The sequence below is a fragment of the Sceloporus occidentalis genome, unplaced genomic scaffold, assembly GCF_023333645.1.
Source record: "Sceloporus occidentalis isolate IW3139 unplaced genomic scaffold, rSceOcc1.0.p SCAF_20, whole genome shotgun sequence".
Classification (NCBI taxonomy): Eukaryota; Metazoa; Chordata; class Lepidosauria; order Squamata; family Phrynosomatidae; genus Sceloporus; species Sceloporus occidentalis.
In genome coordinates, this window is record NW_028317000.1 from 13,591,360 (window position 1) to 13,606,112 (window position 14,753).

The following is a 14,753-nucleotide window of genomic DNA, read 5'->3' on the forward strand; positions in this document are numbered from 1 at the left end:
TCGCCTGCTTTGCGCATAGAAGATTCCGGGTTCGAATCCCAGCATCTTTAGTTGGGGAAGAGGGCTGGAGAGTTCAGTGTAGATGGGTGGGAAAGAATGATCCAAGATGGGACAGTTTTTCCTTCTCATTATTGGTGGCCAAGATCCTTGATCTGTTAGTAAGTTAAGTATAGTCGGTCCTCCATGTCTGAGACTTATAGAAAGGGAGAGATGGATAGGCAGGTTAGTAGTGATATATAGATTGTTATTGTTGCCTTCATTTCCAATAGGTCTGGATAGGGATAGAGAGATAGGTAGAGCTGGAGATGGTTTTTCTTGTCTTCAAGTCATTTCCAATAGAGATAGATGGATGGATAGATAAGGATGGATAGATCAATCGATAGAAAGATATAGATATAGCAATTGTTGTCTTCAAATCATTTCTGATAGGGATGGATGGACGAACGGACAGGGATAGATACACAGACAGTGATAGAAATAGAGAAAGATTGTTGTTGCCTTCAGATAGATAGGCAAAAATATGGATGGGTGGATGGATGGATATAGATATAACAATTGTTGTTGCCTTCAAGTCATATCTGATAGGGATAGATGGACAGACAGACAGACAGGCAGGGATAGATAGAAAGAGAGAGAGAGAGAGATTGTTGTTGCCTTCAGATAGGCAAAAATATAGGGATAGATAGGTGGATAGGGATAACAGAAAGAGAGAGAGAGATAGGAAGAGATAGCAATTGTTTTTGCCTTCAAATCATTTCTGATAGGGATGGATAGGTAGGTAGGTAGGTAGGTAGGTAGGTAAGTAGATAGATAGATAGATAGATAGATAGATAGATAGATAGATAGATAGATAGATAGATAGATAGATACTAATTGATAGAGAGATAAAAATAAAGTGTCTGTCTTTCTGGGTATGTCTGAAACCACACTCTTAGAGAGAAGATAGAGAAGCAGAAATAGAGAGATGTTAGTTAGAAATAAGTTGTCTATCTGGATATGTCCAAAGCGCACTCTTGGATAGAGGATAGATAGAGAGATGGAAATAAAGAGAGAGATAGTAGATGGAAATAAAGTGCATGTCTCTCTGGGTATATCTGAAGCTGCACTTTTGGGTAGCGGATAGATAGGACTAAAAAGATAGTAGATAGAAATAAATAAGTGCGTGTCTGTGTCTGGGTATGTTTGAAGCCGCACTCCTTTCATTTCATTTCATGTTGTGCAGTTGTGCAGCACATGTCGGGTTAAAAGCCAGTTGCCGTGCGCATGGCTGGGGGTGGCGGAGCGACGGCCGGGAACAGCTGGCCAGGAAAGAGTGTTTGCTGGGAGCTAAGTGGAACCAGATGTTGGGTGGAATCCTTTGGCAAGGCTGCCGGCTGCTTGGCGGGGGTCCAGGAATTCAGCACGGGGGGTGTTTGCTTGCTGCAAGAGCAGGGAAGGAGCCAGAAGCGCACTTCTTGTTCCCAGGGAGTCCGAGAGGCCGCTTTGCGTGCCCAGCCAGAACTTGGGGGGATTGTTTCGAAAGCGCCTACGCCACCGGAAGATTTGGCCAGAGGGGTGCCTGCGGGTGCCAAGCGCCTGGCATCGCGGCGGTGAGTGACGTGGGCCGGTGCGGTCCTTGTCGGTTTGGGGAATGCGCGCCAAGGAAGGGCAGGAGAAAGCTAAGGCCTAAGCCACAGTGGAGCAAGGGAAGCACCGCAGGCTTCCCAACATGTGCGATGGCGCGGTCACATAGAAACGTATATAAGCCGTTTCTCTTAATCGTATCGTCATTTCGTTCTATTTTAGCTATTTTGCCATTGTTCTTGCATTTCGGGTGGGATGGGAGTCGGCGGATGCCCACCTCCGATGGGTCAAGTTTAGCCTGGAGAAGAGAAAGGTCATAGTCATTTAATACCATTTTAACATACCACTTTTCTCTGGTTTCGATTGCACTGTTCTTTTAATGCTCAGAGTCCCAAGTTCTGGGGAAAGAGTGGGACTGGGATACCTATAAAGATGATGATGATGATGATGATGATGATGATCTTTGTGACTTCCAACCAAGTGAAACTTTTCAAGCTGGGCATAATTTAGGGACCTCAGCTTTTTCCGGACACCTGGAATGCTCTGAGTTTTTCGTTCTGTTTTTCTTTCTTTGCAAAGGCTTGCATTCTCTCTCTGTCTCTCTGTGGGTGCTTTTTAGAAAATGTGCATTGAGGCCTCTCTTGCTTCACAAGTCCATGAATCTCTAAACCATGTTCGAGTTCTGCGGGAAAGCCCGTGTTTCTTGGGAAACGTTTGGGAAGGAGCTTCAGAGGCTCCAAGAAACAAACTTGCTTTGCAAACTGCATTGACATGCTTTGCAAACCGCATTGCCATGCTTTGCAAACCGCATTGACATGCTTTGCAAACTGCATTAATTCTGCAGCGTAGACACCGCTTCTTATTTGTCCTCCTTTCCTTATTCCCCAAAGGGCAAAAAAAGGTATGACTAGGGTGCATCTACATAGCAAAGATATTGCAGTTTAGCACCGCTTTAACTGCCCTGGTGCCGTCCTACAGGGCTTTGTAATTTGGAATATACAAAATGGGAACAATAGAATATCATCTTTCCTATAAATTAAATAGACCCCCAAATCAGGTAGCTCCGCATCCCATATGTATTCTTCCAATGCAAATTTTGGTTTTTGCATTTTTCAATTTGCATTGCATTAAAAGTTGCAATTCTGGAGAAATGTGGGCTAAAAATAAATAATAAGTAAAATGCTGTAAAAATAATAAGTAAATTTGATAAAAAAATCTGTACATTAAATAAAGACTGAGCTGTTTTGCCATTTCTGCCCCGACTAAATGGCTTTTGCCTCGTCGTCGGCTGGTTTTATTTTTCCCCATTGACGACAACTTTGAACCTTGGGACGTATTTGATGATGGGGTTAAGGAAGGATAAACTCTGTGGCTGGCTGTATGTTATATATATATATATATATATATATATATATATATATATATATATCCACATTAGTCCAAACAAGGGCTATATTTAGCAGTGGCTGGATATAACTTTGCTTTTACTCTTAACACAGGCTCCATTCATATAATCATGCAAAAGCCGTAGGTTCCTGCAAAGTGCAAGACCTTTGGGAGCTGGACCTTGAGTATATCTTTCCTGATTCTTGGTGCGAAATCAATGGTGGCGCTTAGGGGATGATGGGACGTCCACCTTATAAAATAGAATACATTGTGGCACCACACTCCTTGGTTTTGGGTTCTCGGAGGCAAAGTGTACTCCGTCCGCACTCAGAGGTTTCAGTGTCAATAGTGTGGGGAGAGGTAAGGGAAATGTCATCCACCTGGGTTTGTGTCTTTGGGTCCAATGTGAACAAGGAATGGCTAGGTGTACCCCAGAGACCCCTAAACTCTAATTTGCCTCCCTTTTTTTCCTCCCCAGGTAGAACAATGAAGCCCATTTCATGTCTCCTTCTGGCAACGCTTCTGAGAGCTGCGGTTTCCCAAGAACCAGAGGAGCCTGACTCATATACGGTAAGTGGAACATGAGCCAACACTGCAATGCGGCAGCTAACAAGGCCAATGCGATTCTAGGCTGCACCAATAGAAGTACAGTATAGTGTCTAGATCAAGGGAAGTCATAGTGCCACTCAGTTCTGCTTTGGTCAGGCCCCATCTGGAATAATAATGTGTCCATGATTCAGGTAGGATGTTGAGAAGCCGGAGCGTGTCCAGAGGCGGGCGACCAAAATGGTGAAGGGTCTGGAAACCATGAAGCCCTATATGGAAAGACTTAGGGAGCTGGGGATGTTTAGCCTGGAGAAGAGAAGGTTAAGAGGTGATATGAGAGCCCTGTTTAGGTATTTGAAGGGATGCCATATTGAGGAGGGAGCAAGCTTGTTTTCTGCTCCTCCAGAGAACAGGACCCAAGCTACAAGAAAGATAGATTCTAGCTCAGCATTAGGAAGAACATCCTAATAGTAAAAGCTATGTGAAAGTGGAACTCATTCCCTTGGAGGGTGATGGAATCTCCTTCCTTGGAGGTCTTTAAACAGAGGCTGGATGGCCATCTGTCGGTGATGCTTTGACTGAGAGTTCCTGCATGGCAGAATAAAGGGGTTGGACTGGATGGCCCTTGCGGTCTCTTCCAACTCTAGGATTCTATGACTGCGCTCCCCATCATCCATGATGGATGTTTTGAGTCAGGACAGAATCACATACACACACGCTTCTCCTGGTTGCATCCTAAAATATGCTGCCAAGAGTCATCTTCAACTGGGGTGGTATGCGGCTGAGCTGGAAAACCAGTGATGCGCAGAAGTTTAAGCTTTGGATTTGGGGTCAGAGTTTATCACACCGGGGCTGATTTCGGCGTTAAAGAGAGATTGAAGTGCATTTAAAGCATCCGGCAAATGAAGCGGAAATGGCGAGTTGTTGTGCGAATGATTGTGCAAATGAAGTGATATCGGAAATGCATCGGCACTGAAATCCCGGAAGTAAAAAGATGCGCTTCGTGACCATTTACAGACTAACACTGCTATATCTTTGAATTCAAGAACATTAGCCATTGTGATCATGCACCAGGAAGGAAAAGGTTTAAAAAAGAGGTATAATGCGTAAAGTGACCACAAAGAGGATACCTCTGAGCATGTGCAAAAGAGCATTTCTCAGCCTCCAGGGGAGATTACTTTTCCGTTCCTGTTTAGAAATAAGCCTCAACGGACTGTAAATGTATCTGAGAAACCGAGGTCTTGCAAAGTTGATCTCCTTTTGCATTTGTCTCTCTTTCCTAGGAGTGCACTGACGGCTACCAATGGGATGCTGAAAGCCAGCATTGCAAAGGTAAGGCAAATCCATAAAAACGCCTACATTGGGGGACCCTTTGCCACCCTAAATTCTCTCTCTATATGTGTGTGTGTATGTGAGCCAGCATAGCAGAGTGGTTTGTGCATTGGTCTACCAAACTCTGGAGACCAGGGTTCAATTCTTTGATCAGACATGAAACCCATTGGGTGACTTTGGGCAAGAAGTCACACTCTCTCAGCCTCAGGGGAAGGCCATGGCAAACCTCCTCTGAACAAATCTTGCCATGAAAAGCCTGCAATGGGGTTGCCATAAGTTGGAAACGACTTGAAGGCACATAGCAACAACAGTGTTTAATCTCTGTCCCCCTGCAATTGCATATCTTTCTGACTGCATTTTTTCCACCTGTGAATTTTGGCATCTGCAGAGAATGCTGGCATGGAAGTATATATATCCCACTCTCTTCCATGCCAGCATTCTCTGCAGATGCCAAAGCCACAGATGCTGGCGAAACGTCAGGAAACAACTCTTCTAGAACATGGCCCCACAGCTCGAAAAACCCACAAAAAATCTATAGATTCCAGCCATTAAAGCCTTTGACTTCACAACTTTGTATTGCATTTTGTATTGCATTTTGCATCCAACTGCATGCTAAGCACATGTGCGTACACACACACAAGCACCCATGCTTCCAAAGCACCCAGCCACTTGCTGACTTGGTGTTCTTCTGCCCCTGCTTGGTACCAGATATCAACGAATGTGAGACCATTCCCCATGCCTGCAAAGGAGAGATGAAGTGCATCAACCATTACGGGGGGTACCTCTGCCTCCCTCGCTCGGCTTCGGTGATCAATGATGTGAACGCGGAAAGAGCGTCTCCCCCCAGCCCACCCCGACCCAGGCCCCCCAGGCCGCCTCATGCCATCCCCTTACAGAACACGTGCCCCCAGGGCTATGAGCCAGACCGACACGGTTCCTGCTTGGGTGAGTAGGTGCCATGGGGCATGAAAGGGCACCTCGGTGATGGAGGTGTCGTTCTTTGTGCCGGGGGGACAATGCATGTGGGAGGGAGGCTTATTTTAAGATCATGGCATCACTAAGGTTGGCATCACCCAGTGGAGTACCTTCTTGGCCTCACCTTTCAAAATGCAAGCGTATGTTGTTGCAGGTGTTACAGGGAAATGCCACCGCCGGGTGACGGAGCCTCATCTTTGCTTATGCTAACAGCATCTCCAACTTGACGCCTTTCTGGCATTCAAAGATATAGCTGTGTTAATCTGTAGATCAGTATGTGGAGAGGGCTTGTACTTCATCCTTTACATCCTTCATTATATGAGCCTAAGTTTTACCCTCGACTTATCCATGGGTCATTACAAAACCCATAATTTTGGCCCCCAAACTTGCCCTCGACTTATATATGAGATCAACTTATAGTCGAGTATATATGGTACCTTTTTGACATGCTCAATCACAACTTCGCCCAGCAAGGGCTGACAGAGAACGATGGGGTTTATAGTACAATGCATTGGGAGGATGCCAGGTTGCAGTGGCATCACTAGGGTTGGCATCACTTGTTGCGGCGACCTGTATCACGCCATACAGAATCTTTAGCAATGTTTTTTGTAATAACATGACTCGTAAATTGAAATTCCCATATATCACTGAATGTAACGTTGTGACTTAAACAACTAGCAAAATTAAAACAATGCTTTAAATCGCAATATCATGCACAGCCTAAATGTATTTAAGTACAGCCAGCCCTCCGTATCCACGGATTCCTCATCCGCAGATTCAACTCTCCACGGCTTGAAACTATTCCAAAGTCAGGTAAATTCTGATTTTGTGTTCTCCTTCCACACGCAGATGTGGACGAGTGTGAATACGATTTGCACGACTGCCAGCCCAGCCAGCAGTGCATCAACACGCCTGGCGGCTTTCACTGCCAATGCCCAGATGGCTATCGGAAGATTGGCACCGAGTGTGTGGGTGAGTGGGATGCAAACATCCGGCACAAAGTCAGGGATCCTCCTTTGTCCTGCGTTTTCAGCTGCTTTTAAAGTGTCCCGGTTTCTCTCTCACTTTCCTCCTTTGTCCTCAGTCCTTACTTCAGTTGCTGCAAACTGGGTTCAAGGTGCAAAAGTAGTTTGCATTCATTTAATTCAGCAAAGTATTGCCCTTCCTAATAGGCTCAGGCAAAAGCAAACTGTTGCAGCATGTGTTCTTCCTCCTTAATAACTTTTGCCGTCTTGACCACACTCTCCTGTTGCTTGGGAAATGTTGGAGGGCATGAGCGGGTCATAAAAAAACACACTTTTGACAACCATTTCCACTCCGGTCCTTTATCCGTTCCAGATATCGATGAATGCCGCTATCGCTACTGTCAGCACCGTTGTGTCAACTCTCCTGGTTCCTTCTCCTGCCAGTGTGAACCTGGTTTCCAACTGGCCAGCAACAACCGCTCCTGTGTGGGTAAGAAGGATTGTTTGAGGTTGTGCCAGTCTCCTCCCTGGCATCACTTGGATGGCGCAGATACATGATCCACGTTTTACACCAAAGGGTTACAGTTCCTTATCATTTAACCTCTCTGTACTTTGAGGTCCAGTGTTGGGTAGGAGGACAACATCGCCAAGTGGTCACAACTCTTGCTTGGCATACATGCCAACTTTTCCAAGTTTAACCCTCCCATTCCCCCAGTTAGAAGAGGAATGGATAAATGTGCCCTATGATTACTGGTGCCATTTCCAACTTACGGGTTGGTTTTCATTTTTGCTTTTGGAGACTTGGCACAGCCTTTGGAGGTTATTGGGCGCTTGAAAATGCCCTCCAAAACCTCCTGGGGTTGCCCACTCTCAAGTTAGAAAGCAACTGTGTGAGGCTAGGGAGCCTTGGAGAGATGCCCACAACCTGTCTCCAAATTTTGTGCCCCTCGAATACTTCTAAGGGCTGTTGGAGGTATTTTCACACTGGGTACTACTGATGTAACGGATACGTTTTGCCTGCCAAATAATTTCCCCATGAATTAGTTGTTGCTGGTTATTGCCAGGATAAGTCCTGTTTAATCACGACGGTGTATGAAAATCTTCAACACAATTGTGTGATTATAACGGGATAATATCCGTTTAAACCCTGTGTAACAAAGTCCCCAGTATTCCTTCTCATGACGTTACCAAAGTACGACAGCCTCAACTTTATCGTCTTGGCTTCCGGGGAGATTTCAAGCTTGATCGGTTCTAGGACCCATTTGTTTGTCTTTTTGGCTATCCGTCGTATCCTCCTAGACCAGCGATGTCCAAACTCTGGCCCTCCAGGTGTTTTGGACTTCATCTCCCAGAAGCCCCAGCCACCTTGGCCAATAGTCTGGTATTCTGGGAGCTGAAGTCCGAAACACCCGGAGGGCCAGAGTTTGAACATCACCGTTCTAGACCAATACATTTGGAGGACCAAAACTTCCCTACTCCTTTTGTGCCAACAGAATATTTTCAAACGGAATATTCTGATAAAATAAAACACAGCATGCAAATCTGCATAAAATAAAATAAAAGTTGCATTAAAAACTAAGGTGGGAGGGATCACAGTCTGAAGGGTCTTCCTCATATCAGTGCGCACAACTTGCATTTGGTGCACACTGTTGTTAAGCTGTATCCTTTGCAACCTTCCCCAGATGTGAACGAATGTGAGATGGGTGCCCCGTGTGAGCAGCGCTGCTTCAACACCTACGGCACCTTTATTTGCCGCTGCAACCAGGGCTATGAGCTGGACCACGATGGCTTTACCTGTAAAGGTAAGTGGAGTCTCAATAATAATAATAATAATAATAATAATAATAATAATAATAATAATTTATATCCCGCCCGCACTCAGGCAATCGCAGTGGCCTGGATCCCTAGTTCTGCCATCAAGTTAGTTCCTCAGTTGTCCATGGTCCTCTCACCCCAATACTTTTACGTTGGTCAAGGGGATCTTACAGATTGGCCTAATGCAATGGTCCTCAAACTATGCCCTTTAAAGGGTTTTGGACTTCAACTCCCAGAAGCCTCAGCCACATTGGCCAATAGCTTGGGATTCTGGGATATGAAGTCCAAAGTTGCCTTAAAGAGCACAGTTTGGGGACCACTGGTCTAAGGCAATGATTCCTAAACTTTGGTCCTTTGGGTGTTTCAGACCTCAGCTCCCAGAGGTCCTAGATTAACCAATAGTCAGGAATTCTGGGACCTGAATTCCAAAACATCTAGAGGTCCAAAGTTTGAGAACATGACTTCTCGCAATCTTGATGGTTCATGATGGCCAACTGCGCAGAGGATGGGGATCTTTAGGGCTTTTAGGACATTGGGAATAATGTGTGGGCCATAAATAACGTTTTCTTCCTTTGCCCCCAGATGTGGATGAGTGCAGCTATTCCACCTACTTGTGCCAATACCAGTGCGTCAATGAGCCTGGCCATTTCTCTTGTGCTTGCCCTCAAGGATACCAACAACTGAGCACCCGCCTCTGCCAAGGTAATGGTGGAACACACTTCTTTGCCTGGGAATCCGGTTATTGATGAGACGCATTGATGACTATGGTTATGATTATTGTATTTTATTCCCTCTTATGTCCGAAATTGGCACTCGAAATGGCTTGCAATGTAGTCAAAGAACAAGAGAGCTAAACGCATGCAAAAAGCGAACACCGAAATTGAATTAGTGTATATACTGGACTATATATTGACCTCAAGGGCAGTTTTGGAGGCCAGAATTAAGGATTTTGATATGAGCCATGCATAAGTCGAGGGTAAAACTTAAGGGGATCTTAAGCAATGGTTTCCAAACTTTGGTTCTCTGGCTGTTTTGGACTTCTGCTTCCAGGATTGCTGACCATTGGCCAAGTTGGTCGGGGCTTCTGAGCATTGAAGTCCAAATCACTGATCTGAATGATGAAGCAAAGGAAAATAGTGCCAAAGTACTTACAAAATTCCAGCAGGCATAACTGTTTGTATCCACCCAAAAGGCTGGATGGATATGAGACTAAGGGGGCTTCCAGGACAGATTACGTTCTTGCCTTTTGCCTTTAAATAAGAGTTAAAGTACAGTACATGCATTGACCCATTACTACTACTACTACTACTACTACTACTAGTAGAGTGGGCTCTTGGTTTCCACTGGGGTTTGGTCCTAGGTCCCTCCATAGATACCAACATCTATAGAGGCTCACATTTCATTATATATAGTAGCATAGTAAAATGGTTGGAACCAGTATAGCGTAGTGGTTTAAACTTTGGACTAGGATGCTGGGGACCAGCATTCAAATCCTTGCTTGGCCATGGAAACCCATTGGATGATTTTAGGCAAGTCTTACTCTCTAAGCCTCAGAGGGAGGCAAAGGCAAACAGCCTCTGGACAAATCTTGCCATTGAAAGACTTGCCTTAGGGTCACCATAAGTTGGAAACAACTTGAAGGCACCCAAAGAAGAACAAAACAGAGACTGGATGGGCACTTTTCAGGAGTGCTTTAGCTGCGTATTCCTGCATGGAATGAGGCTAGACTCTGTGGCTCCTATAATTCCTTCCAACTCTCTCTCCTTACACCTCTCCGCTTCTCATTTGCAACCCTAGACATTAATGAATGTGAGACAGGGACTCACCAGTGCGCCGAAACCCAGAACTGCGTCAACTTCCATGGGGAATACCGCTGCGTGGAGAAGAACCGATGTCAGGAACCGTACATTCAAGTCTCCGAAAAGTGAGTAGAGGCGCAAGGGGTTGGGGTTGCGGTTAGGGACAGAGGAGGAAAGAGATGTGTAGGATCCACCGTACCTGAAAAAGGTACAACCAATTGGCAGGAATCCATGCTAGGGAATCCTAATAATCATAATAATAATAATCCTGAGATTTGTAGTTTTACAAGTTCCTTTGCATTCTCTGCCAGAGAGTGCTGGTACCTCACTAAGACAACATAGGGTTGGGTTTGCGTATCATAATAAGCCATGATTTCTGCTAACCATGGTTTGCTGCTTAAACCATTAACTGCAGAGCAGTTGACTACATAAACTATGTTTTCCTATTTTTGGTCAGTTTCTCTCCTGCTCCTTTTGTCAGTCCCTGATTCTAAATGGGGAAACAAGCCAAGGATAAGTCACAGTTGCAAGTTTGGCTGCCGCCGCTAACCATAGTTTAAACAAGCCGAAGTTCCCAAGACGACAAACCATGGTATCTAATTGTGATTTGTCGCTAGTGAATCAATCACAGATGGTCCTCCAGGTCTTTTGGACTTCAACTCCCAGAAGCCTCAGCCATCTTAGTCAATGGTCAGGAATTCTGGGAGATGAAGTCCAAAACATCCGGAGGACCACAATTTGGGAGTTGCTGAATTCTAGCAAATCAATTGCATAAGTTTACTATAATAGTACAATTTAAACATCCATAATAAAACTATATAAACTAATCAATATTATTATTGATCAGTAAACTTGGAAAGTCAGGGCATATACTGTACATCGATCCCACTAGTGCAAAGAGTCTATTCTAGCTGGGGCAAACCATTGGATTTAGGCTAGGGTTTTAAAGGAAGGCCTGTGAGTAGACTGCAAAGCTTCATGTTTGCAATTGCCGTACATCATCCCCACAAACGTATTCCCATTGTAGCCGCTGCCTCTGCCCAGCCACAAACCCTCTCTGCCGAGACAAGCCATCGTCCATCGTCCACCGATATATGAGCATCACAGCCGACCGGACGGTGCCTTCGGACATTTTCCAGATACAGGCTACCAGCGTCTATCCCGGCGCATACAATACGTTCCAGATCCGCTCTGGCAATGAGCAAGGAGAGTTTTACATTCGGGTGAGTCCTCTTCCTGGCAAGCGAAAGAGACAAATCCATTGCGGAGAAGGACAACCAGGACTAAGAGTCATGCGGGCAAATTCCTTGATTCTTTGGCCCAATTCAGGGGTCATTCAGATGTCCTTTTTTTAGCAGGACCATGCCAACCATCCCACTCATGCATTCCGGGTTTGTTATTCACATTATGCAACCGCATTGATGCGCATCTCTGCAAGATCAGTTGCTCACATGTGTAAGCATTCAAATAAAGATGGAGTCGATGATGTGAAGGCATTGGAAACACGTTCAAGACATGTAGTGTTTTATCCCAAGTCTATTTGTATCAGTTATTCATATTACCAACGAAAACCCCAATATAGATTATTCGGATTAAGTGGGGGAGGGGGGTTTGGCAGCCCCTCAAAAAAACTAAATTAAGTGCATTCAGAATGCGTGTGAATAATGCAGATTCAACCTGGATTCATACTGGATTATTTTCACAGTGTGGATAACCCCTCAGATGATAAAAATAATCCCCAGGATGAATCTGGGTTGAATCTCCATTGTTCACATGCATTTTCAGTTTAGATTTAGAAGGGGGTTTCTGAGGCATGACACCTGGGATGGGGCTCAGCCAAGGCTTCTGAGGACCATGCGGAGCCCAGGACCTTCTCACCTGAGACCACAAGGCTAACACCCAATGCAATGTCCAGTGTCTGTCCTCTTGGTCACCTTCTCCAACCATGGTCACCCTTTGCCTCTTTCTTGCCCTTTCTCCCCAGCAAATCAACAACATCAGTGCCATGCTGGTCTTGGCCCGGCCGGTAACAGGACCCCGGGAGTTTGTCCTGGATTTGGAGATGGTCACCATGAACACCCTGATGAGCTACCGCTCCAGCTCCGTTTTGCGCCTCACCGTCTTCGTGGGAGCCTACTCCTTCTAGCCAAGCGGAAGCCTCCCCTTTACCTGGCAAGGAAGGGACAGGTAAGTCTAGGGCGGCTGGATCTAAGGGTCCGGAGCCCCAACTTTATTAATCACCATATGTATTACAGTGGGCCCTTGGTATCTGCAGGGGTTTGGTTCCAGGACCCCCATGGATAACAAAATCCGCGGACGCTCAAGTCCCATTACATACAATGCCACAGTAAAATGGTACCTCTTATACAAAATGGCAAGATCCAGATTGGCTTATTGGAATTTATATTATTTGGGGATATTTTCAAGCCATCGATGCTTGAATCCGTGAATAAAAAAATCTGTGGATACAGAGGGCCAACTGTACAATGATTAAAAAATAGCAAACAACAACATTTTGCAGTAACAGAAATTGCATTACTCATACATCCCCTTTAATTTCCTCAACCTTCCTATCTTCTTGGCATCTTCTTGGAAAATTTGTATTTTCCAGCCTTGAATTTCTACATTTAGGAAAAAAGAATATGTCAAAGAAAGATTATACATCGCTTAGTTGCAAACTCATACCTTGATATTACGCACCTTATTTCTAATGTAGTGTTATCTTAAGTATACCAATTAAACCGAACCTAAAGTCAATAGTTGGACCTCATTCTTGGCTTAAACAATTCAATCCTGGCTCCCGTTCTTCTTTCAATCCATCCGTTGAATTATTTCTTAACAATGGAGTCCATCCATCCGATTCCATGTATTCATATAGTTTCCATATCCGGTCCTTTAGTTCTGGGACTTGCTTATTTTTTCCATCTTGCCGCATAGTGGCAGCAGTAGTTACGTAAAGCTACAACTTCCCATAAGGAGTCCAGATTTAAGTGTGTTGTCAAGTTGGCTTTGGTTTATGGCGATCTCATGAATGGGAGAGCCCAGTGAACACAGAGGATCCCTTGTATATGCTTCAAGTTGGCTTTGGTTTATGGCGACCCCATGAATGGGAGACCCCACCGAACGTAGAGGATCCATTGTATACGCTTCAATAGCATCCTTTGCCATTGATGTTTCATGGGTTTAGGGCCAAAAGGTGCAAGGAGCAAGGTGCAAGGTTGAGCTTTCTCTCCAGTGTATTATATGCACCCACCTTTATCTTGGGGCACAATGTATTTGGACCAAGTGTGGAGACACTCTTTTCTTCTTCTCTCCGTTGCAGAAAAATGTCTCGCAGGGACCAGGCTGGGATGAAGCGATGAGGATCCATGAATCCCCAACTTGGGAGGGAAGGGATGTCCCATCCGTACATCTCTCCCACAACCTCCCAAGCCAGAAACACTGATAAGTATGACTGGATGAGGACTCTGGCAGCTGGAGGTGCGGGCACAAGATGGGCACCGCCGGCACCGCAACACGGCCAGATGTTGAAGCTCCGTCTCCCGCTTCCGGGATGGGGACCGAATTCAACCTCTGCACCTCAGAGGGGACTTTGGGACTTTGCGGCAGGGTTCCCTTTCTATCCTATTCCGGTTAAACAGAGAAAAACATATAAAACAGACCAACAAAACTTAGTAAAACTTTTCTTTTTAAAGGAAACGGTTGGAATCGAACAACTTTTTTGTGTATCTGTCTGCTTCCCGCTGTCTCACATCACTCCAGAAAATGCTTTTAGGGTGAGAGCCTGACTTTCATCCTCATCCAGTTGTTAGGCCATACAATAAAACCAATCTAACCAATGTAGGATAATATAATGAAAATGATTTTAAAAGGATAATATGTATTAAGAGAGAGAGCCAGAATGGAAATTGGAATGCAATCCTGGACGCAATCATACGGATTCATGTTATTGCATGATAGGTTATTGCACGCAATCGCTGGCAATGAGAACGCACTTCGAACGCGATTCCACATCAATCCAAAATTAAGTAAATCGGTGAACCGGTTTGAGTGTTGGACTAGGACCCTGAGAGACTAGGGTTCGAATCCTGGCCATGTAAACCCACTGGATAGCAATGGCCAAATGCCTCTGGACAAATCTTGCCAAGAAAGTCCCTTAGGGTTGCCATAAGTCAGAAATGACTCCAAGGCATACAGCAACAACAACAACATGGGATCATCCACAGACCTTTTCATGTGAATCCTGCACAGAAACGGGGTTTTAAAAGTAGAAAGAACCTGCAAAGGCAGGAAGTTTCCAAACACGTTTGCGCCAAATAGCAATGATGCAAAAATAAAGCAAACGGAGTCGACAAAAACCGACACCTTTTGA

General features: G+C 45.0%; 1 protein-coding gene across 3 annotated transcripts; it reads left to right on the top strand.

Moving 5' to 3' along the window:
• Nucleotides 1-1,285: 1,285 nt before the first annotated feature.
• On the top strand, nt 1,286-12,568 carry EFEMP2 (EGF-like fibulin extracellular matrix protein 2). Of its 3 annotated transcripts, none has more exons than XM_089482737.1 (11): nt 1,286-1,589; nt 3,428-3,519; nt 4,779-4,827; nt 5,536-5,772; nt 6,652-6,774; nt 7,141-7,257; nt 8,450-8,569; nt 9,165-9,284; nt 10,380-10,506; nt 11,409-11,604; nt 12,366-12,568. In XM_089482737.1, exons 2-11 carry the CDS (start codon nt 3,436-3,438, stop codon nt 12,525-12,527), a joined length of 1,335 nt encoding a protein of 444 aa, XP_089338863.1. In that variant the 5' UTR covers nt 1,286-1,589; nt 3,428-3,435; the 3' UTR covers nt 12,528-12,568. The 3 variants fall into 3 exon arrangements, with proteins under 3 accessions (XP_089338863.1, XP_089338865.1, XP_089338864.1); XM_089482739.1 differs by lacking the exon at nt 1,286-1,589 and adding an exon at nt 2,449-2,464; XM_089482738.1 differs by lacking the exon at nt 1,286-1,589 and adding an exon at nt 3,248-3,309.
• The last annotated feature ends 2,185 nt before the right edge of the window (nt 12,569-14,753 follow it).